Here is a 25,547-nt window from a genome sequence, read left to right as displayed (position 1 = left end):
TGTGTAAAGGATATCACCACATGGGCTCAGGAACACTTTATAAAACCACTGTCAGTAACTACAGTTTGTCGCTACATCTGTAAGTGCAAGTTAAAACTCTACTAAGCAAAGCGAAAGCCATTTATCAACAACACCCAGAAACGCTGCCAACTTTTCTGGGCCCGAGCTCATCTAATATGGACTGATGCAAAGTGGAAAAGTGTTCTGTGGTCTGACAAGTCCACATTTCAATTTTTTTTTGGAAGCTGTGGTTGTCGTGTCCTCCGGAACAAAGAGGAAAAGAATCATTCGGATTGTTCTAGGCGCAAAGTTGAAAAGCCAGCATCTGTGATGGTATGGGGGTGTATTAGTGCCCAAGGCATGGGTAACTTACACATCTGTGAAGGCACCATTAATGCTGAAAGGTACATACAGGTTTTGGAGCAACATATGTTGCCATCCAAGCAACGTTATCATAGACGCCCCTGCTTATTTCAGCAAGACAATGCCAAGCCACATGCCACAGCGTGGCTTCATAGTAAAAGAGTGCGGGTACTAGACTGGCCTGCCTGTAGTCCAGACCTGTCTCCCATTAAAACTGTGTGGCGCATTATGAAGCCTAAAATACCACAACGGAGACCCTAGGACCGTTGAACAACTTGAGCTGAAAGAATTCCACCTGAGAAGCTTCAAAAATTGGTTTCCTCAGTTCCCAACTGAGTGTAGTTAAAAGGAAAGGCCATGTAACACAGTGGTAAAAATGCCCCTGTGCCAACTTTTTTACAATGTGTTGCTGCCATTAAATTCTAAGTTAATGATTATTTGCACACAAAAAAAAGTTTTTCAGTTTGAACATTAAATAACTTTTGTCTTTGCAGTCTATTCAATTGAATATAGGTAAGCTGAAAAGGATTTGCAAATCATAGTGTTTTTATTTACGAATTACACAAGGTGCCAACTTCACTTGTTTTGGGTTTTGTACAAGTAAAATAAATACAATTAAGTATCATTCAGCCACATTTGATTAACCATCACAACATATATCTTAACTAGATGGCCTAATTCTTAAATTGATGTCAACCTTAAGTAAGACATCAAACAAAATAGTCGATATTTACAAAACTGAAAAGTGCAGTAGTCTTATCAATAATACCAGAACATTGTTCTTAAAAAGTTTATAATGATCAGGTCAAATGCTTTATGCCTCAAAGTTTCTGCATTCTCCACTTATTTACACAGAGAAACCGTACGTGTGTTGTGAAACGGAGTTACGATCATAATTTATGAGTGCATTTGACTAAATGTTATATATCTGACAATGTTTGGATCCAGGAATGTTTATGATGCAAAATCCAATGTTTGGTTATTTCTTGCTTGGTTAAAATTAACATATACAGGAGTAGAGATGTCCGATATTATCGGCCGGCCGATATTATCGGCCGATAAATGCTTTAAAATGTAATATCGGAAATTATCGGTATCGGTTTTTTTATTATCGTTTTTTTTGTGTGTGTTTTTTTTTGTTTTGTTTTTTATTAAATCAACATAAAAAACACAAGACACACTTACAATTAGTGCACCATCCCAAAAAACCTCCCTCCCCCATTTACACTCATTCACACAAAAGGGTTGTTTCTTTCTGTTATTAATATTCTGCTTCCTACATTATATATCAATATATATCAATACAGTCTGCAAGGGATACAGTCCGTAAGCACACATGATTGTGCGTGCTGCTGGTCCACTAATAATACTAACCTTTAACAGCTAATTTTACTCATTTTCATTAATTACTAGTTTCTATGTAACTGTTTTTATATTGTTTTACTTTCTTTTTTATTCAAGAAAATGCTTTTAATTTATTTATCTTATTTTATTAATTTTTTTAAAAAAGGACCTTATCTTCACCATACATGGTTATCCAAATTAGGCATAATAATGTGTTAATTCCACAACTGTATATATCAATATCGGTATCGGTTGATATCGGTATCGGTAATTAAAGAGTTGGACAATATCGGAATATCGGATATCGGCAAAAAGCCATTATCGGACATCCCTATACAGGAGGTAACGGTAGGGACGACGTGGCGAAGTTGGTAGAGTGGCCGTGCCAGCAATCGGAGGGTTCCTGGTTCGATTCCCACCTTCTACCAACCTAGTCACGTCCATTGTGTCCTTGAGCAAGACACTTCACCCTTGCTCCTGATGGCTGCTGGTTAGCGCCTTGCATGGCAGCTCCCGCCATCAATGTGTGTGTGAATGGGTGAATGTGGAAATACTGTCAAAGCGCTTTGAGTACCTTGAAGGTAGAAAAGCGCTATACAAGTATAACCCATTTATCATTTATTTATAACTATCTGAGTATGCACCACAAAATTAGGATCGAGTGCTATTCTAGGTTGTGCATGTTTTAGTTTTTGGTTGTATTAATCAACATCTTGGTGGCACAACACTGATTTAAGGCCTCTAATGTGACATGATTAATTTATTTATTAATTAATCAGAGTTAATGGTAATAATCCAAACTATGTCCCAAAAATGTATATAAACGATAATAAATGTTTGGAGAGTTGACATTATGTCCTGTCAGCGCTGCAAAGGAGGGGTAGAAGTGGGACCATAAAAGTTGTGTTCACAGCAAAAGTAGGCTGATTTATTGTGGACGCGACCATGTGAAAAACAAACATGGCAATGGTCAATGACAAATGACAAAAAAAGGCAGATGGGACAGACCATGTGACCCCACTGTTCTTATCTCACTCATGGACGACATTATAAACACATCATACTTTAAGTGCAATCAATCTATACATTTTTTACAGCGTAAGACAGCAATGCAATCATTAAATATTATTTTAACACATTAATATAAATTACCATAATACAAATATTATAATCATCATTACCATTACCTTTGCTCTTTTAATGCTTTTTAGGGACATTTTTGACATAGATTTATGTTACCAAACATGGTTCATTGCACTCTTCTGGGAAGCTTTCTAGTTATACAACATATGACCTATTGATTACCATTTTTAAAATACAATTATTTGTAATACAACACTAATACTGTCAAATGCATGTTACATTATAATTATCTAGTTACTAAACGTATCTGCTAAATACATTAAATCATGCATTTTATTTGAATATATAACTATGTAATATGTACTTTTTTTTTTTAATTGACTTAGAATTTAGGATTTAGGACAGTGATAATGATAATCAGGAAAAAGAGTTTTAGTAATGATCATTACTAAAACTCTTTTTCCTGATTATCATTTTGGGGGAAATGTTTTTACGCATTGAACAATAAAACATTTATACTGTAATATTAACAGTATATCATTATTTTAATGGGAAAATTCCGGTGACTGAGCTGCCAGGTTTTTTTTAAAAGGTAAAATGTACGGTCATTGTTTTCACAAGTCATTAATGTAAATGAAAAAACTGTACAACTGTTATTTTTATGGTACAATTCTGGCGACTGAGCGGCAAATGTATTTCTTTTTTTGTAAAATCTATGGACCCTGCTTTTACAGTTTATAATTGTAAAATAAATACCGGTACCATTTTTATTTTTACAGTAAAATTCTGGTGACTGAGGTGCCATTTTTTTTTTTACCTTAACCACGGTTGTGGTTTTTACAATGCGTTACTGTAAATGAAAAAAATGGTACCACTGTTATTTTTTTGGTAAAATTCTGGTGACTGAGCTTTGTTTTTGTTGTGTTTGACTTTAAATTATACTGACTTTTTTTTTTTACAGTGTTACAGTACGTAATAAAACAGCAATACTATAATATGACTGTTATTCCATAATTATCTAGACATTAAAAGTATCGAATAAATACATTCAATAATATATACAGTATATATTTATTTAACAAATCTTACTTAATGTGTACCATTTAATTTAATTTATTCATCTAATTTAAGACTGTCATTGCCAGAAATAAGTTAGATGGTTTGAGGCACATTTTGTCATAATTACATTTAAAGATTTTGCAGAATGATATGCCGTATTGACATTATTACATCAACATGTGCGTTCCACACAAACCAACTGCTGATAAGGAAGATTTGTGCCTTTTGAGGAAGGAAACATAACGCCAACATTTGAGATGGTGTTCCCAGGTCATAAATCCACAGACTGAGGCTTTAAATATGAAGCAGGAGGACGAGAAGGTTCTTCTCTTCATCGTCAGGTGAGCTAGTATCACAGGTGAGGCATTACATAGTTAAATGCTTCCCACAAAGGCTGACGTGACCCTGCTCGTCTGCAGACATGACAGTTTCCTACACTCTGGAGGTGGCCAACGTGAGGTTTGGCGGCTTCACCAAGCTCCTGTTTAGGTGGAAGGGCAGCATCTACAAGCTGCTCTACAAGGAGTTGCTACTCTTCTGTGGCGTCTATGTCTTTTTCAGCGTGCTTTACAGGTAAGACGCCACATCATCTTCATGAGCAGATGACACCTTCAACTTCTACTTCCGGTTTCATTTTCTGTTGTCTTCAATGCCCAGGTTGATGCTCACGCCCAGGCAGCAGGAACTGTTTGAGCGCATCGCCCTTTACTGCGACCAATTTACCAACACCAGCTTCATCCCTGTTCTCTTTGTGCTCGGTACGTCAAGGAGAGAGCAAAAATATGACCGAAGGAGACGGAATACATATAATATGTGAAAAATTACCACTTTACATGACAGAAACGCGTGCACTTAAGCATGCTGCTGACGTTACAGACTGTATTGATATATATTGATATAGAATGTAGGAACCAGAATATTAATAACAGAAAGAAACAACCCTTTTGTGTGAATGAGTGTAAATGGGGGAGGGAGGTTTTTTGGGTTGGTGCACTAATTGTAAGTGTATCTTGTGTTTTTTATGTTGATTTAATAATTTAAAAAAAAATAAAATAAAAAAAAAAAACGATACCGATAATTTAAAAAAAACGATACCGATAATTTCCGATATTATATTTTAAAGCATTTATCGGCCGATAATATCGGCATCTCTAATTCTAACTACAGCATTTTAAATAGAGAGAGAGAAACTTTCTATTTAATAATATTTCATTATTCAACTTCTTCATTATTGTGGCTGTAGTTTGCAGTGGTGCAGAAACTACTCAGTGGCCTAGTGCAGTGGTCCCCAACCTTTTTGTAGCTGCGGACCGGTCAACGCTTGAAAATTTGTCCCACGGACTGGTGGGGGGAGAGGGGGTGGGGGGTATTTAAAAAAACTAAAACTTTTTTTTTTTTTTACATAAATAAATGCAATCATGTGTGCTTACGGACTGTATCCCTGCAGACTGTATTGATCTATATTGATATGTAATGTATATATTGTGTTTTTTATGTTGATTTCATAAAAATATATATATATATATATCTTTTTTATTTTTTATTTTTTTATTTCTTGTGCGGCCGGTGGTTGGGGACCACTGGCCTAGTGGTTAGAGCAGGGGTCACTAACGCGGTGCCCGCGGGAACCAGGCAGCCCGTAAGGACCAGATGAGTAGCCCGTCGGCCTGTTCTAAAAATAGCTCAAATAGCAGCACTTACCAGTGAGCTGCCTCTATTTTTTTAATTTTATTTATTTACTAGAAAGCTGGTCTTGCTTTGCTCGACATTTTTAAGTCTAAGAGAGACAAAACTCAAATAGAATTTGAAAATCCAAGAAAATATTTTAAAGACTTGGTCTTCACTTGTTTAAATAAATTCATTAATTTTTTTACTTTGCTTCCTATAACTTTCAGAAAGACAATTTTAGAGAAAAAATACAACCTTAAAAATGATTTTAGGATTTTTAAACACATATACCTTTTTACCTTTTCAATTCCTTCCTCTTCTTTCCTGACAATTTAAATCAATGTTCAAGTAAATTTAATTTTTTTTATTGTAAAGAATAATAAATACATTTTAATGTAATTCTTCATTTTAGCTTCTGTTTTTTCGACGAATAATATTTGGGAAATATTTCTTCAAACGTATTATGATTAAAATTCAAAAAAATTATTCTGGCAAATCTAGAAAATCTGTAGAATCAAATTTAAATCTTATTTCAAAGTCTTTTGAATTTCTTTTAAAATTTTTGTTCTGGAAAATCTAGAAGAAATAATGATTTGTCTTTGTTAGAAATATAGCTTGGTCCAATTTGTTATATATTCTAACAAAGTGTAGATTGGATTTTAACCTATTTAAAACAGGTCATCAAAATTCTAAAATTAATCTTAATCAGGAAAAATTACCAACGATGTTCCATAAAAAGATTCGAATTAGCTAGTTATTCTCTTCTTTTTTTCGGTTAAATTTTGAATTTTAAAGAGTCGAAATTGAAAATAAACTGTTTCAAAATTTAATTGTCATTTTTTTCGTGTTTTCTCCTCTTTTAAACCGTTCAATTAAGTGTAAATATCATTAATTATTAATAATAACATAGAGTTAAAGGTAAATTGAGCAAATTGGCTATTTCTGGCAATTTATTTAAGTGTGTATCAAACTGGTAGCCCTTCGCATTAATCACTACCCAAGAAGTAGCTCTTGGTTTCAAAAAGGTTGGTGACCCCTGGGTTAGAGTGTTCGCCCTGAGTTCGGTAGGTTGTGAGTTCAAACCCCGGCCAAGTCATACCAAAGACTATAAAAATGGGACCCAATACTTCCCTGTTTAGCACTCAGCATCAAGGGTTGGAATTGGGGGTTAAATCACCAAAAATGATTCCCGGGCGCGGCCACCGCTGCTGCCCACTGCTCCCCTCACCTCCCAGGGGGTGATCAAGGGTGATGGGTCAAATGCATATTTCGCCACACCTAGAGTGTGTGTGACAATCATTGGTACTTTAACTTTAACTTTTAAACATATCGTACTGTGTGAGTGACTTGTCCAGGGCGTACCTTGCCGTCCGCCCGAGTGCAGCTGGGATAGGCTCCAGCCCCCCCCTACGATCCTCAGAGGGACAAGCGGTAGAAAATGGATGGATGACAACTGTTTCTAATATTTTGACCTTTCCATACACACTGCAAAAAGTAGACAAAAGACAATTTGACTTGATGATTTTTCTTAATTGAAGTTTTATAGCTCAGATTTTAGGTATATATTATACTTAACATAAGCAAATCGGTCGAAGATTACTGTATTTTTCGGACTATAAGTCGCAGTTTTTTTCACAGTGCGACTTATACTGAGGAGCGACTTATGTGTGAAATGATTAACACATTAGCGTAAAATATCCAATAATATTATTGATGTCATTCACGTAAGAGACTAGACGTATAAGATTTCATGGGATTTAGTGATTAGGAGTGACAGATTGTTTGGTAAACGTATAGCATGTTCTATATGTTATAGTTATTTGAATGACTCTTACCATAATATGTTACGTTTACACACCAGTTGGTTATTTATGCCTCATATAACGTACACTTATTCAGCCTGTTGTTCACTATTCTTTAGACATTTGAAATTGCCTTTCAAATGTCTATTCTTGGTGTTGGCTTTTAGCAAATAAATGTCCCCAAAAAATGCGACTTATACTCCAGTGCGACTTATATATGTTTTTTTCCTTCTTTATTATGCATTTTCGGCCGGTGGGACTTATACTCCGGAGTGACTTATACTCTGAAAAATACGGGTAGTTCCCATGGTGGATTATTTTGAAGTCGTACTCAATAAGAGTTACTCACTAATGCGTGAGATCGTTTGTTTGGGCACACATTTCAGCATTTTCATACAGTTTTTGACTGTTTATTTTTGTATTTACATCTGTTTCACCCGTGCTGTTGCTGTACTACTGTCTTGTACACTGCATGCCGTGTTGCTGCTACTGGAACCTCATTTTCCCTGAGGACACACACCCTCGGGATCAATAAAGTTATATCTAATCTATTGTGGTGGTAGTAGTAGTAGTAGTAGTAGTAGTAGAAGAAAAAATACAACAAGGGCTAGCAAACATCTGGCAACATTTTTTAACTATTCTTTATGTTTTGTTTTTTTCTACAAAATTAAATTGAATAAACATTCTCCTAGTCTATCATTTTTGCCAGAGGTTGTAGTTAAAAAGATGAACCGATTACCGTATTTTTCCGACTATAAGTCGCAGTTTTTTGTGACTTATACTCAGGAGCGACTTATGTGTGAAATGATTAACACATTAGCGTAAAATATCAAATAATATTATTGATGTCATTCACGTAAGAGACTAGACGTATAAGATTTCATGGGATTTAGCGATTAGGAGTGACAGATTGTTTGGTAAACGTATAGCATGTTCTATATGTTATAGTTATTTGAATGACTCTTACCATAATATGTTACGTTAACATAGCAGTTGGTTATTTATGCCTCATATAACGTACACTTATTCAGCCTGTTGTTCACTATTCTTTAGACATTTTAAATTGCCTTTCAAATGTCTTTTCTTGGTGTTGGCTTTTATCAAATAAATGTCCCCCAAAAATGCGACTTATACTCCAATGCGACTTATATATGTTTTTTTCCTTCTTTATTATGCATTTTCGGCCGGTGTGACTTATACTCCGGAGCGACTTATACTCCGAAAAATACGTTATAGTGCCTACTAAGAAAAAAACGTTTTGGCAAATAAAACAACTTTATATCTTAATAAGTCATCCATCCATGTACAACCGCTTGCTTTGTCTGTTTCCAGTATAAAGCATGAGGTCACCAACATGGGAGAAAGAGCTTAAGTGTACCTAATAAAGTGCCCTGTATGTTTAACTATATGATTGATTGATTATTTGATTGAGACTTTTATTAGTAGATTGCACAGTACAGTACATATTCCGTACAATTAACCACTAAATGGTAACACCCCAATAAGTTTTTCAACTTGTTTAAGTCGAGGTCCACGTTAATCAATTCATGGTAAACAATGTACATGTACACAAAAATAAAGAAAAAAAACTGACCTTTTTCAGGCTTTTACGTGACGTTGGCCTTCAACCGTTGGTGGGGTCAATACACCAGCTTCCCGCTGCCCGACAACCTGATGATGGTGGTTTCCGGCAACGTCCACGGCACCGACGAAAGGGGCCGCCTGCTTCGCCGCACACTGATGAGATACGCCAACCTGTCGTCGGTTCTCATCCTGCGCTCCATCAGCACCAGGGTTCACAAGCGCTTCCCTACGCTGGAGCACGTGGTGGAGGCCGGTAGGTACCACTTGTGTCTGTCCTGCAGGAGAAAATAGGACATCAAGCACATTTAGATCCCTAATTGTTGCATCCATCCATCCATTTTCTACCGAATGTCCCTCTTAGGGTCGCGGGTGGTGCTAGAGCCTATCTCAGCTGCATTCGGGCAGTCACACAAATAGAATTCCGCACCACTTTTTAATCAATGATCATTTATATTCCGTCCTTTATTTTGACGGGCTTCTCCGCCCATATTTCTCAACTGATTCATATCTATCAAACACCAGAATACTCAACATTTCCCCCCAGGGCCGGCCCGTGGCATAGGCCGTATAGGCAAATGCTAAGGGCGCCGTCCATCAGGGGGCGCCACGCCAGTGCCACAAATGTTGGAGAAAAAAAAAAAAAAAAGTTGATACTATTATTTCTAAATACAAAAATTAATCCCATGTTAATTAAAATGCAAAGTAAAGCCTATTTAATAGAAATATTATTTGTTACATTACGCCCCCCCCCATCCCCCCTGGACAGTGCGCCCCCTCCCTTCCCGTATCATGACTCTTACCACATCAAAAAATCAACACAAGATGTCAAAACGGCCAAAACTGTCAGGTGCCCAGGGAAGAAAAAATAGAAAAGAAGAGGAGGAGAAACGAGAAAAAGACAGAGGTAGCAGGTAGGTAACGTTAGCCTACATGAAATTATTTGTCTGTTACAGAATGTGATAGTAACCTGGCTTTTTAGCATTAAGCTAATGTTACATGATTCGGCAATTGCTAATCAATAAATAGCTAGTTCTGTTTTAACGTCGGGTTAATATTGTGGAGGGGGCTAAATTGTTATGGAAAATAACAATGTAACGTTAGGTAATTACAGTACTCCCACCTTACATTCCTCAGGGACATTTGTATTAGATCTTTTAAGCAGGTGTTTTTTGTTTACATTGTTATTGCCTTCTGGTTAGCTAATGTTTGCCCTGCAGGTAATAGTCACTTTTCCACCCCTTTATATATTAGGTATAGTTGTAAGCCTAGTTGTTAAAGTGCACATCATTAATGTTAATTAAGCAATATCACATGAGAGGGAATGCTTTTTTTTTTATTTGAGCACTGCTGTGATTCGGTTAAAGATAATCATAACATAACATTCTCATATAATATGTTAATTTTCTTTCTTTAAGTTAAAAAAAAGGTCAAAGACAAAGCTATTCGGTTTCTTGTGAGTATATACACTTCACTGCCGATGTGGGGGGGGGGGGGGGGGGGGTGCCACCTAAAATCTTGCCTAGGTTGCCAGATTGGTTAGGACCAGGCCTGTTTCTCCCCCTAAAATCCCACATTCTCCTCAGAGCCACATATTTGGCGACATCTATATCATGGCTTGTTTATTTCTCAACTGATTTTTATGCGGTTTACTTTAATGTCGGTCAAAATGTGTGCTATTTATAGAAAACAGTAGCTTTGAAAAAAAGCCTAAATTGATACTTTACCACACAATGCAGATTCTGATCTGTGCTGAGTGGTAGTGTTTGAACTTGGTATTCTGCGTAATGAGTTGTGCCATCTGCCTATTGCTTGCCTAACTAGAGTAGCATTTTGGCTCATCAGCATTTCAGTTTTGCAGCAATCACACCCAACTTTTTCCAATCTATTGTCTCATCATGTTTATGTCCAGGCTTCATGACTTCGCACGAGCTAAAAAAGTTGCAGTCGCTGCACTCAGACTTCAACAAGTACTGGATGCCTTTGACCTGGTTTGCTAACCTGGCCTCCAGAGCGAGGGAAGAGGGTCGCGTGAGGGACGACATCGCTTTGAGACTCCTCACCGACGTGACTCTCTTTGGTTTCATCAGCGTGTCGACACTACAAAGCAACAAGATGCTATTAAACTTCAACTCCATAATTGATTGTTCTTGCAGGAGCTTAACAACTACAGGGCCAAATGCAGCCTCCTGTTCCACTACGACTGGATCAGCATCCCTCTGGTCTACACCCAGGTGAGATGCAGTCATGCTGGGTTAAGACGGGGGTCAGCAACCCGCGGCTCTAGAGCCACATGCAGCTCTTTGGCGGCGCCCTGGTGGCTCCATAGAGCTTTTTCAAAAATGTATGGAAATGGGGGAAAAAAATGGGAAGACAAACACGACACAAACCTTCCTAATTGTTAGAAAGCCCCCTGTTTAACATGTTTGTGCTTCACTGATGAGAGTATTTGGTGAGCGCCGTTTTGTCCTACTAATTTCAGCGGCCCTTGAACTGGACTGTGGACTGTGACTCAACAGTTTGTTTACATGTACAACTTTCTCCGACGCTGCCACAGAAAGACGTGTTTTATGCCACTCCTCCTTTGTCTAAATTTGTCCACCAAACGTTTTGTGCTGTGTGTGAATGCCCAAAGGTGAGCTTTGTTGATGTTATTGACTTGTCATGGAGTGCTAATCAGTGCTAATCAATTCATTACCATGAATTGATTAACGTGGACCCCGACTTAAACAAGTTGAAAAACTTATTCGGGTGTTACCATTTAGTGGTCAATTGTACGGAATAAGTACTGTACTGTGCAATCTACTAATAAAAGTTTAAATCACTGTATGACTGCAAGCTAATCCAATGCTAACACGCTATTTAGGCTAGCTGTATGTACATATTGCATCATTATGCCTTGTTTGTAGGTATATTTGAGCTCATTTAATTTCCTTTACGTATGTCCTCTGTGTATTTAGTTTATTTTTTTGTTTCATGACACATTATCTGTATGTTATATTGGCTACATTTCTGATAGTTGTTGCGCCATGTTGTTCCAGACCACAGCAAACGTTACCCAGCTTGCAAAGATTGTAATAAACCCTTTAGAAGAAGACAGCCTGCCCTTTCCTTTAACTTGGACACACACATCTATACCTTTGGTCATTCCAAGACAGTCATTTAGAGGAGTTATCTCACCTTCTGAGAAGTTTTACTAATATTTTCCAATGTTGTACAAATGTGTAGAATAAATATTACATTTCAACATTTCTGTCAACGAAGATTTGCAGCAGCCTGCGACACAGTCATTTTGATAGTAGGCTAATATAGCTAATTAGCCACTTACATCATGTGTTGCCATCATTACAACACTTAAACAAGTCTTTAAATTTTTTGCGGCTCCAGACCGATTACTTTTTTGTATTTGTGGTCCAATATGGCTCTTTCAACATTTTGGGTTGCCGACCCCTGGGTTAAGACAAAAACACACCAACATCGAACTGACTTGTCTTGCTTTATCGTTTCCCAGGTGGTTACTTTGGCCGTCTACTCCTTCTTCGCCTTCTCTGTCATCGGCCGCCAGTTCCTTAACCCGGATAAAGGTTACAAGGACCACAAAATAGATCTGTACGTACCTGTCTTCACGCTGCTGCAGTTCTTCTTCTATGCCGGATGGCTCAAGGTGAGTCCAGGGATCTCTGGTCCAGCCCTGTGCAGATAAGGTTACCTTATGCGGACCCAATGCAACATAGTGTTAATGACAACAAGCAGGGCCGGTGTGGCTCCTGGCATGAACACTCAGTTGTTTAGCGCAGTCCTTCTCCAATAGTGGGCCGCGGTGCAATGCCACGGTGTGTTTACTTTAATATTAATAAACTTACAATATTCTGCAGGTATAACAAATTCATACAGAAATTATACTTACAGTCGCAGCAAAGAGTGGGGAGGTGGGGCGTGAAACATTTTTTTCTTCCTTCGGGGGGGCACGAAACATTTTATTCTTCCAAGAAGGGCGTAATGGCTCTCTTGGTTGCTTTGTTGGGTCTGCTCCTGTCTCTGGCCATGCTCCCCCCCACCCCAGCAGACAATGGCATGGAACACGCCGAGGCCTCCACAGTGTACCGGGTATGTTTTGTTTTTTTTGGTTTACTTTTGTGGCTGTGTGTAGACGTGGCTGGTTGCATCAGCTCTGCTCTTTTAATGTCCTTTGATGTTTCCCCTTTTACACACGTTTATGTGTGCTATGGCTATGAGTTTTTTTTCTTCCTTGGCCTCAGTCTGGACCCCCTCTACAGGGGCCCAGGCTTAGACTGAGAATTTTTTTTCTCGCCCCCCCAGTGTTGACCATTTTATATTCGACGTTCCAAAAAAGTCAAAGATAGTTAGGTTAACGACACTACCAGTTTAGGTAGTTAAGCAAAATGCTAAGCGAATTAACCCGTGAGAGGTTAAGTTTTACAGTTAGACAGGTGATTAAGATTTTTTTTAACCAGATTCGAAATATTCAGCGCCGATTTGTGCAGTTATAACATGTAAACTTGACTCAAACTATATAAGCGCTAATTAATATCATGCAACATCGTAAGGCAAATAGCACGCTAGCTAACTAAAATATCATGTTATAAGGGTATGCAGCATCGAGCACTACTGCCTACTGGCGCTGACGAGACGCGGGGCCGCCATCTTGGAGTGGTGATCCGCTCCACTCAGTGCAATTCATTTGGCAGGAGCAATGAACTGTCAGCGCATTTAATTCATCTTACCTCACTGAATACCACTGATTTTCACGCGGTTTTTTGTCATACGTGTAGCTATGATAAAGGACACATGTTTTGGCGTGTTTTATTATTCATAGTTTGCTTAACAGTAATAGAATATTCTTATATGCTATAAGTGACCAGACGTCCGAGAACAAAACTGGGAATATAATCCCAGAGAAGGGGGAAAAAAACGGTCAGCTATTCCTACATTCAAGAAACAATATGATTAGGTTATATATACATGTGTATATCCTACATAAAAATTGGGTTAGAAAGCTAGACTAAATTTAGACTTGTATAATACTGTATAGCCACTGTCCATCTGATTGTCTAGTTAGCTAACATATATTACCCCCCTACACAATCTAGACTGTGGTCCTAACTTTTACCCCTGTTGGCTTTTACAATCTTTATCTTCATCATTTATTTCAACTTTGTTATTCATGTATGACATTTTTAAATGCAATTTCATTGACAACAAATTATATTATGGTCATATTCTTGTTTGCTAGCGGCTACGATTTTAGTACTATTGAAGATCTTTGCTCCTCAACTCTGTGGTAATATTCTTTTCACAAAACACAAACAATAGTACGTTAATGTTAATTCTTACTTGTGAAAAGTAATCCCCCGATTCCTATTTTCAACAGTCCGCTCATTTGAGCAGGAAAACGCTGAACACCAGCCCGGCATCTTTGTTTTCTACCTGTCAACTGCCAGTTTAGGCTGCTCGCCGGCTCCTCATCACCACTTCAAGATGGCGGCCGAATTTCTCGCGTCACAGCAGCCAATGCTGCGTCTACTTATATGTCTATGAACACGACCATTTTAGCTAGTTAAGCAAAATGCTAAGCGAATTAACCCGTGAGAGGTTAAGTTTTACAATTACAGGGGATTAAAAACATTTTTTAAACCAGGTTCGACATATTCAGCGCCAATTTGTGCAGGGTGAGGGCCGACATCCGGGCAACTGAGCTACATACGGGTTCTTCGAGCCATAGCAACCAGACTGGCGTTGAAAACAAACCGTTGCCATTACTCTTTACCTGTCGACCTACGCTGGTTAAACCCGTCATTCTGCCTCCAAAATGCCGAAAAACTGTGTTGTTTTTGGTTGTGCTAACCACAACTGGAAACAGGGAAAACAAAGGTTGTATTTTGTTCTGCCAAAGCGTGATAAAAGCCCACAGAGACGAGACAAATGGCTCGCAGCTTTACACCGGGAAAACGAGGACGGTTCTCACTGGAGTCCCCCAAAGTCCCGGGTCGTGTGTTCGGATCACTTCGTTTCTGGTAAATATAAGGAACAAAAATCCACCTTCTTAACCACAACATGGCTATACGTCCGTGCTAATGTTGTACTTGTTGAATTTGTACCTTATAACGTTCGACAGTTGAAGTTGTTGTTGTACAAAAATAACATGCGGTATATACTATATAGTCTATAGCCTAGTTAGCTATTTTCGAAAACCGGACAACGAGAGGATACCAAAGGCAGCGTTAAGATGGACACCACCGGGAAAACGTAAACCAGGGCGGCCAAAGAATACCTGGCGAAGAACAGTTGAAGGGGAGCTGAAAGAGACGAGCACAGCAGCGAGATGAATGGCGTCGAAGCCTTATTTCCCATCCGGGAAGAAGAGGATTAAGTTAAGTAAGTAATATACTATATAGTCTATAGCCTAGCTAGCTATTTTCGAAAACCGGTTTCGTTTAAATTTGCACTTAACAGTTGGGTTTTTAAAAACCAATAAACCCTACAATTTTCATGTTGCCATTCAATACATGTAGCCCTCAAATCTCTCAATATTTTATACACACTTGATCTTGTTGATAACTTCCGCGTCTCTTTCTTAGTAGCGCGCAGGCTAAGCTAACTAGCAAGCTAAGCTAAGCCTGAGAAGCTTTAAAGTTCACTGAGACGAGTCTGACGCAAATAATACATTTTCGTTTTTTCACACGATATGCGAATAAGTAAAAATGCGTTAATGAAGGATTTAACGCCGACTTCCAAGCCACAACGCTCGTTAAATGCTTTTTCTGTTTGTTTTCAACGATTTCCCGGCTGCTAGGGGATGACTCAATAAGCGCTAATTAATATCATGGAACACCGAAAGGCAAGTAGCACACTAGCTAACTAAAATATGACGTTGACGCGCGCTTTTTAGCGCAATGCATTTTGGGAGCTGTATTAACGAGGGCGGATATTTAAGAGGTCAGTGTAAACAAGAACTAGGTACAAGATACACAATATTCAGTCATGTCTGGGTGAGAATCCCCAATACTGCTTTCATGTCGCGATGTTGAAGACATTCATACCCCGAGGGCAACTCTAAAACCGGGTCCACACGGCAGGTGGGAGAGCTGATCATCAACCCATTTGGAGAGGATGATGACGACTTTGAAACCAACCAGCTGATTGACAGGAACATCCAGGTTGCCACATGTCACTTTCCCCATCTTCTAAAGCCGCCAACATGTTTTGGTGCCGATTGTTGGTATTTTGTGTCTGATGCAGGTGTCCATGCTGGCGGTGGACGACATGTACCAGAACCTGGCTCCCCCGGAGAAGGACAAGCACTGGGCCCAGAGACATTTCTCTGTCCCTTACACATTGTCCACTGCAGCAGATAGTCAGACACCAGCATTTAAAGGCTCCACCTTCGACATGAGGTCAGTGATATTCTTAATACCCCTGTGCACATTGCAGACTTCACTTAGAATAACATGTAATTGCAGGATGAGCTTGGAGGACCTAGAGCTCCACAAGCAGAAAGACAGTGTGGGTCTGCTGCAGGGTTGCAGCCTCCCATCACTAATTGACTCATCGTTACACCACTTTACAGAGAACATGGATGATGAGCACCACCACAAACAAGTGAAGATAAGGATCAAAGTGGATGCAAACGAGGAATAAATATTGCTTGTGGTAATGTGAGGCATTTGTCAGTTTGAAAATGAATACCGTATTTTTCGGATTATAAATCACAAATTTTTTTTCCATAGTTTGGCCGTGGGTGCGACCAGTGTTGGGTTAGTTACTGAAAACCAGTAACAATTACTAGTTACTTTATTTCAAAAGTAACTGTTACTTACACCAAAAAGTAATGCGTTACTGTGAAAAGTAACTACTTATTTTTCCCCCCCTTTTTTTAAGGCTCCCATTAATGCCCTTTTAGCCTTCATTTCAGTACTGTTATTGCAGTGGAGAATAATACAATCTGTTGATCAACTTGACATGCATTTGCATCACTGAACTCAGAAAGCAATGTGGTCTACATACAACACACAAACAATGTGGTCTACATACAACACACAAACAATGTGCTCTACATACAACACACAATGTGGTCTACATACAACACACAATGTGGTCTACATACAACACACAAAGAATGTGGTCTACATACAACACACAAACAATGTGCTCTACATACAACACACAAAGACAAAGATATGTTTCAAAGGGCCAATTTATTTCAGGCCAGAAAAAATTGACTAAACTATTTTAAATAGCTGCGACATAATGGCCCTTTAACTTTAAGTAGATAGGATCTTTGATCCAAGACACAACTTACATTTAACTAAAATGTTATTTTCTTTGTGCTCGACAAAAGAAAAGTATTGAGAATGTCTCCATGTTAAGAAACTCGACTTCTGGCTTCGCCATGATGTCTTGTTATGAGAGTAGCGTATGCGTGTGTGTGGCCCTTTAAGATATGACAGCATGAGAGGTGAGTGACGTCAGTGAGTGAGTGGGCGAGAGAGGTGAGGGAGCGGCGACAGTGAATGTGTGTAGGTGCTCTAGCTTGGTGGATGGCTGCGTGCAATAAAGTCAAAAAGTTGCAACAAACCGCCGGCATCGTCATTCACCCTCAGCTGTTAAAGACCCTCTTCCGGGTAAAGTGAAGGTTGTTAGACCCGTAGTACGGCTCTGGAGGAACGCATGCTTTCTGTGGGTGGGGGAAAGCACGCCTCTTTTCCACCGGAGCGCTCCAATAAAACACTCAGATCTTCTGTTTCTAGCCGATACTGCGTTATTTTACATTATTTTTATGTAGTAACGCATCATGCAGTAACGGTAACTGAGTTACTGTATATAAAAAAACGCGTTAGATTACTAGTTACCGCCGAAACTAACGGCGTTACAGTAACGCGTTAGTCCCAACACAGGGTGCGACATATACTCCGGAGCGACTTGTGTGAAATTATTAACACATTACCGTAAAATAAATATTTAGCTCATTCACGTAAGAGACTAGATGTTTAAGATTTCATGGGATTTAGCGATTAAGAGTGACAGATTGTTTGGTAAACGTATAACATGTTCTATATGTTCGTTATTTGAATGACTCTTACCATAATATGTTACGTTAACATACCAGGCACGTTCTCGGTTATTTATGCGTCATATAACGTACACTTATTCAGCCTGTTCACTATTCTTTATTTTAAATTGCCTTTCAAATGTCTATTCTTGGTGTTGGCTTTTATCAAATACATTTCCCGCAAAAGTGCGACTTATACTCCAGTGCGACGTATATATTTTTTCCCTTCTTTATTGTGAATTTTCGGCTGGTGCGACTTATACTCCGGAGCGACTTATAGTCCGAAAAATATGGTACATATTTTATACGTTTAGGGCCAAGATGAAAAAGCAAACTAAAATATCATTATGTAGGTTCTTTTATTCAATTTAAACTCTATTGCAATCACGTTTCTTTTAGTGTTTCAGTCACATCCACAGGAAGGCACCAGTCTCCACTCTCAGATCAGGCCACATGTGAAACTACAATAAAAGAAAAATATTCATTTAAAATGGATGTATCCCATCAGATGCATTTTTTTATTTTTATTTTTATAAACATGAGCAATGTCTCAGGTCTTCAGTCAGGTTCTAGTAAACTGAAATTACATACACCTGTGCCAAAGTCCTGACATCTATCTCCCAATACAAAGATTCCACAGCAGAGAAAAGTTAGTCTCTGGCATGGCAGTACACAATTGGGTTTACTGTATGGATGTTAAATTCTGAATAAAAATGCAGATTATGCACACCTGAACGTCCAGATATGTGGTATCCACTGCTTCGTGTGCATCATCCGCTTGCATGTGCTACAGGAAAGAAAGAGCCATGAGTTAGTAGCCCACAGTACAGTTTAATGCCATCAGTCAAATAGTGTGCTCAGGGTTAAAGTTCACCACGATATCATGTCTGCATGATGTGTTATAAAAATATCATCACAGCACATTCAGACAAAAAAATGCATGTTATCATGGTAGGACTTACCATCAGTTACCAATGGGGGATGACAATAACGGACTCACCATAGGCTACAAAGCCATCCTATGGGAAGAAAATTGACAGTTCATTCTATGGTCATTTTTCAATCAAACTACAAACATGCATTCAAAACAAAACAGCATATGTGTGGCCCTGCACTAGGCCCGTCCCAACATGTGTCCGGGATAGGCCACTCTCGTTGGGCCATGCTCTGCAGCCGTTCAACAGCAACAGAATCTAAAACAGAACCTGCACAGCTGAGAAACCTGTGCAGAGGCTTCATCTTCCAGCACTGTAACACCGAGCCAGACACGTTGTCTGGGCAGCTGACTTAGTGCTGGGACGCAATGCTACATTTCAAGGCAAGGCAAACCCACAGTTTCTGTAATGTAGCATTAGGATTATGGTCTTACATCTATGGAGGGTCAAATGGGACAGAAGGACATTAATACATCTTTATTACTTAATTGTCATTAATTTAAAAAAAACATATTTAAATGGTTGTTAAATGTCATTAGTTTACGATATTATATTTAACCATTTCAATATTTAACAAATATTAAAAATAATTATTTACCTCAGATTTAAATTTATTATTTCATGTTTTATCTATTTTGGATTTAATTACTTCAATTTAATTTCATCAACCGGTGCGCATTTTGACAGAAGTTTTTAATCTAGCTTTAATCTTGATGAAAATGTACTTTTAATTTTAGAGAAATGTTGGTCATCTAAATTTAGTTTTAATGAACAAAGTTAGATCATTTTAGTTAGCTAAAATGTATAAAAATAAGGCCTCTTTAAAGATTAAAAATCACTTTTATTTAGACTACCGCATTTTTCGGAGTACAAGTCCCACCTGCCGAAAATGCATAATAAAGGGAAAAAAACATAAGTCGCACGATTTTTGGGGGGAAATTTATTTGATAAAAGCCAACACCAAGAATAGACATTTGAAAGGCAATTTAAAATAAAGAATAGTGAACAACAGGCTGAATAAGTACGTTATATGAGGCATAAATAACCAACTGAGAATGTGCCTGGTATGTTAACGTAACATATTATGGTAAGAGTCATTCAAATAAACATATAGAACATGCTACATGTTTACCAGACATATAGCAAACAGTCACTCCTAATCACTAAATCCCATGAAATCTTAATAAGTCTAGTCTCTTACGTGAATGAGCTTAATAATATTTGATATTTTACGGTAATGTGTTAATAATTTCACACAAGTCGCTTTTAAGTATAAGTCACACCCCCGGCCAAACTATGAAAAAAACTGCGACTTATAGTCCGAAAAATACGGTACCTGCAAAGCACTTACCACAATAGTAGCATTATCTTATAGTCAGGAAACTTACAACGGGCTTTGTGGTTAAGAAACACAGTTTTTAAAAAGACATCCAAAGTCTCAGACCAAGGCAATTATCGGACTAGATTCCCGTTAGACCCGCCCGCTGACTTTGATGGTTGATTTTGCCAAACAAGTGCAATGAATTTCAATAAATCACTAAATCTTGAAATACTTCTATAGTGAAATTAAATGTTAAAATTAATTCACATAATATATGTACATTCAGTAAATTGACATTTAATATGTATTTAATTACAATTATGCACATTAAAATGTATTTAATGATATATTTATTTTTGTATGGAAAAAGTGACAAAGAATCATTCAAGTCCAATTACATTTTGTCCAATTTGACACTCCAAGTCCAAATATAGGCACATGTGGTTTTACCTTAAAGGGTATGTCGTCTCATCCCAGGTCTGCTGCTCGTTTTTTGCAGGAGACTTTGCATCTCTGAAATCAAAATTGACAGTCACAACAGAGACAAAATATTTGCAACTACTTTAGTTACTGAAAATGTCTTGAAATGCATCGTGCTTCAGGTTGAACAATTTCCCTTGTGGATCATTAAAGTTTGTGTAAATCTAAGTTGGCATAACCATTTACAGCAATGCCATTACGGACTAAAGCTGAGAGCATCCATTGCAATTCAGGATTAAAACCGTAACAATTACCTGCAACATTTTCTCAACTATTAAATGTATTAACATTTTTTAAAAATTACGAACATTAGCATTAGCATAGCAGGAGGCTGCCACGTGCTACCAGGTCCTTCCGCCCACGAGGTACATATTGTACTCTTTAAGTAATATAAACGCATACGTGAATATTGCCACAAAGTTTTAGAGTTGTTTTATACATTTCTGGTCTAGTTAATCGATCATTTCACTCAAACAAGTAATGAACACACGCATTTGTTTTAGGCACAAACTACAAGCAGTGTTAGTTAGTTCATAGGAATCACACTTATAACCAATATATATTCTTCCCACTTAAAATGACCATATGATCTTTGACACGCTTGTCTTTTATATAAAACATATTTAACGACAACTGTAAACATAAAATAAATACATCTTACCACACGCTTGAGCAAGAGGCTGCGCTGCCGAGTCATGGTTTTTTCGCGAAGAGAGAGACCGGAAATCACGTGACGTGGAAATAAAAGGCAGCGCAGCGCTATGCATTGTGGGAAGAATGTACAGTATATAATTATTTTTATAAACTGTCTTATGTATCTATGTATTTGTCGTGGGATACTTTATTTGGAGTTTATTTATAAAATCATATATTTTAATGGATCTACCTCGTTTCTCACTTTGCCGGTTTTGTAATATTATTTTTGACGCAACAGCTACATGTATAGTGCCCTCCTCAAATATCTTAAATAGGAAACACATCTTTGGAATATTAATTATTGTATAATTATTATTTTTATAATCAATATTATTGTTATTAGCTTTAGGGGTACAGAGTCAGTGAACTTTTATTTTGAAATACGGAAGACCGAAAAGTATATATATATTTTTTTTCCTTTTTTCTTTTTTTCTTTTTTTTATTTATTTTAAAAACCTTTATTTATAAATTGCAACATTTACAAACAGTCTAAAATAGAATGCAAAATATATATATATATATATATATATATATATATATATATATATATATATATATATATATATATATATATATATATATATATATATATATATATATATATATATATATATATATATCCGATAGAATGCAAAATATATATATATATCTATATATATATATATATATATATATATATATATATATATATATATATATATATATATATATATATATATATATATATATATATATATATATATATATATATATATATATATATATATATATATATATATATATATATATATATTGCATTCTATTTTAGTTACTTTGAATTTACAACCCCTGGCGCTGTTTTGTACTGTTTTTGTACTGTTTTTAATTATTATTTCTCAACTGTTTTTAAATGTTGCAATTTATAAATAAAGGTTTTTAAAATTAAAAAAAAAAAGAAAAAAAGAAAAAAGGAAAAAATATATATATATACTTTTCGGTCTTCCGTATATATATATATATATATATATATATATATATATATATATATATATATATATATATATATATATATATATATATATATGTACAAAGTGCAAAGCCATAGGCACACTCAATTTCAGTAAATAATTTAAATTTGGAACACAGCATCATCGTTTTCACTGCTTTTTGGTTGTTAGAGGTAGAGAGTGTTTTAACATAGAGTTCTAATTCTTTTTTTAAAGGCACAAAAAACAGGTCGGGTATTGAGAAACTAACATTTATTAATATAAAACTTAGCCAATAGTATAATGAGGTTGCAAAGGTAAATTCCTTTTCAGGAAAAGACCGACAAGGTTAAGGAGAAAAAAAACTGAACTCAGAAACCGGAAGAGGTGAAAGTATCAATTTGAATATGAATATTTGGCGGTTTATGCATAAAGTGATTTGTGACTGAATATAGATGGAATGATAGGTTGTATAAGGAAGGTATGGAAATAGATAAGACGCGAGTGAAGAAATGGAGAGGCAGTAATGATGGGAAATCGAGTGGTAAAAGAGCAAGAAAAAGATGAAGGAGAGGAAGAGAGGAACACAGTTATGAATTATATAAGTTGATGACAAGTGTTAAGGGGCTAAAGAAAGAAAGACATTGGAGAAGTTGAAATGGCAAAAGTGCTAAAGTTATTACAAAACCAGTGAAGTTGGCATGTTGTGTAAATCGTAAATAAAAATGGAATACAATGATTTGCTAATTCTTTTCAACCTATATTCAATTAAATAGACTGCAAAGACAAGATACTTAACGTTCGAAATGGAAAACGTTGGTATTTTTTGCAAATATTAGCTCATTTGGAGTTTGATGCCTGCGACATGTTTCAAAAAAGCTGGCACAAGTGGCAAAAAAGACTGAGAAAGTTGAGGAATGCTCATCAAACACTTATTTGGAACATCCCACAGGTGAACAGGCTAATTGGGAACAGGTGGGTGCCATGATTGGGTATAAAAGCAGCTTCCATGAAATGCTCAGCCATTCACAAACAAGGACGGGGCGAGGGTCACCACTTTGTCAACAAATGCCTGAGCTAATTGTCCAACAGTTTAAGAACAACATTTCTCAACGTTCAATTTAGGGATTTCACCATCTACGGTCTGTAATATCATCAAAAGGTTCAGAGAATCTGGAGAAATCACTGCACATAAGCGGCTAAGCCCGTGACCTTCCATCCCTCAGGCATCAAAAGTGTGTAAAGGATATCAAAACATGGGCTCAGGAATACTTCAGAAAACCACTGTCAGTAACTACAGTTTGTCGCTACATCTGTAAGTGCAAGTTAAAACTCTACTATGCAAAACCAAAGCCATTTATCAACAACACCCAGAAACGCTCATCTAAGATGGACTGATGCAAAGTGTAAAAGTGTTCTGTGGTCTGACGAGTCCACATTTCAAATTATTTTTGGAAACCGTGGACGTTGTGTCCTCCAAAACAAAGAGGAAAAGAACCATCCGGATTGCTATAGGCACAAAATTCAAAAGCCAGCATCTGTGATGGTCTGGGGGTGTGTTTAGATTTAGATTTATTGGTCCCCGTTGGGGAAATTCATTTTCACTGCCGTACATTTAAACAATAGACATTACACATCACAAAACAAAAATAACAAAAATACATCATACATGACCAACACATTTCTAGGCTTGTCAAACAGGTTGTTGTTAAGGGCAGGGATCAGGCTTTTTCTGAGGCAGGCCCTACGGAATTTAAAGGTTCTGTACCTGCGCCCTGATGGTAGTGGGATGATGTATTGGTGTAGTGGGTGACTGATATCCTGGACTATCGTTTTTGCCAGTCGAGTGATGGACCTGTGGTTTGAATCTGAAATGCTGGGTGTGGGTAGGCAGATGATTTTAGCTGCTATGTTTGTAATGCGTGTGAGTTTGGTCCGGTTGGTTACAGAAAGCATGGTGAAAAAACATGTGAAACAGTACATAAGGATGGGTTGAACAATGCTTTGGTAAAGTAATAACAGGAGATGAGGTGCAACGGTATTAGCGCCCAAGGCATGGGCAACTTACATATGTGAAGGCACCATTATACATACAGCTTTTGGTGCAACATATGTTGCCATTCCAAGCAACGTTATCATGGACGCCCCTGCTTATTTCAGCAAGACAATGCCAAGCCACGTGTTACAACAGCGTGGCTTCATAGTAAAAGAGTGCGGGTACTAGACTGGCCTGCCTGTAGTCCAGACCTGTCTCCCATTGAAAATGTGTGGCGCATTATGAAGCGTAAAGTACCACAACGGAGACCCTGGACTTTAGCTGAACATCAAGCAAGAATGGGAGAGAATTCCACCTGAAAAGCTTCAAAAATTGGTCTCCTTAGTTCCCAAACGTTTACTGAGTGTTGTTAAAAGGAAAGGCCATGTAATACAGAGGTAAAAATGCCACTATGCCAACTTTTTTGCAATGTGTTGCTGCCATTAAATTCTAAGTTAATGGTTATTTGCAACAACAAAGAAATTACGTTTCTCAGTTCGAACATTAAATATCTAGTCTTTGCAGTCTATTAGACTTAGACAAACTTTAATGATCCACAAGGGAAATTGTTTAACACAGTAGCTCAGTTACAATGATGGAAAGTGTAAGGATGGAAAGGACAATGCAGGTATAAATAGACTAATTATAGCGATATAACATATATATGAATGTATACGAATATATACATAATATGTGTACAGTATATTATATATACAGATATATTATATTATGTCTATAACATATAAACAATATATACCAATGACCATGTACAATATTACAGTATATGTGACAGCAGCAGCATAAAATAGAGAGTAGATCCAGCAGAAAATAGACATTAAAAACAAAGAGAAGTAGCTGACATGTCAGGTGTCAGGTAATAGGCAGATATCATCTATTGCTGTATGGCGAGTGATTATACAACTGGATGGAGTGTGGAAGTGTGACGTTCATATGTTGTCAATATTCAGTGTTTTATCCTTCATAGTTAATATTGTAAATCCCACATTCTTTATTTTCATGTACATTCTGGGTGTCTCATTCAGTAAAAAACATTAAAATTCAATTTTGTTTTTTAGGACGGTCTTTGATTGATTGATTGATTGAGACTTTTATTAGTAGGTTGCACAGTGAAGTACATATTCCGT

The 25,547-nt window shown here is 37.2% G+C and overlaps 1 protein-coding gene, 2 long non-coding RNA genes and 2 other non-coding genes across 5 annotated transcripts in view; 1 reads left to right on the top strand and 4 right to left on the bottom strand.

Moving 5' to 3' along the window:
- The window catches only part of LOC133631174 (uncharacterized), a 37,255-nt gene extending 22,223 nt beyond the window's left edge, over window positions 1–15,032 (bottom strand). The window contains exons 1-5 of the long non-coding RNA XR_009821412.1: window positions 12,808–15,032; window positions 12,518–12,591; window positions 10,902–11,000; window positions 8,914–9,178; window positions 6,880–7,002 (exon numbers count right to left, since the gene is read on the bottom strand). This is a non-coding gene — a long non-coding RNA (uncharacterized LOC133631174). The remainder of the gene's footprint in view (window positions 1–6,879; window positions 7,003–8,913; window positions 9,179–10,901; window positions 11,001–12,517; window positions 12,592–12,807) is intronic.
- On the top strand, window positions 4,271–16,575 carry best4 (bestrophin 4). Its single transcript, XM_062023293.1, has 9 exons — window positions 4,271–4,422; window positions 4,507–4,607; window positions 8,923–9,156; window positions 10,813–10,967; window positions 11,057–11,134; window positions 12,412–12,564; window positions 15,998–16,078; window positions 16,161–16,315; window positions 16,382–16,575. The coding sequence occupies exons 1-9, from the start codon at window positions 4,271–4,273 to the stop codon at window positions 16,557–16,559; spliced, it is 1,287 nt and encodes a 428-aa protein (XP_061879277.1). The 3' UTR covers window positions 16,560–16,575.
- Window positions 16,576–18,310: 1,735 nt separating this feature from the next.
- LOC133631413 (uncharacterized) lies at window positions 18,311–21,457 on the bottom strand. The gene is made up of 5 exons (XR_009821462.1): window positions 21,368–21,457; window positions 20,677–20,739; window positions 18,933–18,989; window positions 18,701–18,757; window positions 18,311–18,431 (listed from the first exon to the last, which is right to left on the bottom strand). It is a non-coding gene; the product is annotated as an uncharacterized LOC133631413 (long non-coding RNA).
- LOC133631678 (small nucleolar RNA SNORD63) lies at window positions 18,823–18,892 on the bottom strand. The gene has a single exon (XR_009821582.1). It is a non-coding gene; the product is annotated as a small nucleolar RNA SNORD63 (small nucleolar RNA).
- On the bottom strand, window positions 19,069–19,268 carry LOC133631677 (small nucleolar RNA SNORA74). The gene has a single exon (XR_009821581.1). It is a non-coding gene; the product is annotated as a small nucleolar RNA SNORA74 (small nucleolar RNA).
- Window positions 21,458–25,547: the final 4,090 nt, after the last annotated feature.

Source organism: Entelurus aequoreus, linkage group LG16 (genome assembly GCF_033978785.1).
Source record: "Entelurus aequoreus isolate RoL-2023_Sb linkage group LG16, RoL_Eaeq_v1.1, whole genome shotgun sequence".
Classification (NCBI taxonomy): domain Eukaryota; kingdom Metazoa; phylum Chordata; class Actinopteri; order Syngnathiformes; family Syngnathidae; genus Entelurus; species Entelurus aequoreus.
The sequence above is the reverse complement of the archived record's forward strand: the minus strand, read 5'-3'. Positions and strand labels throughout refer to the sequence as shown.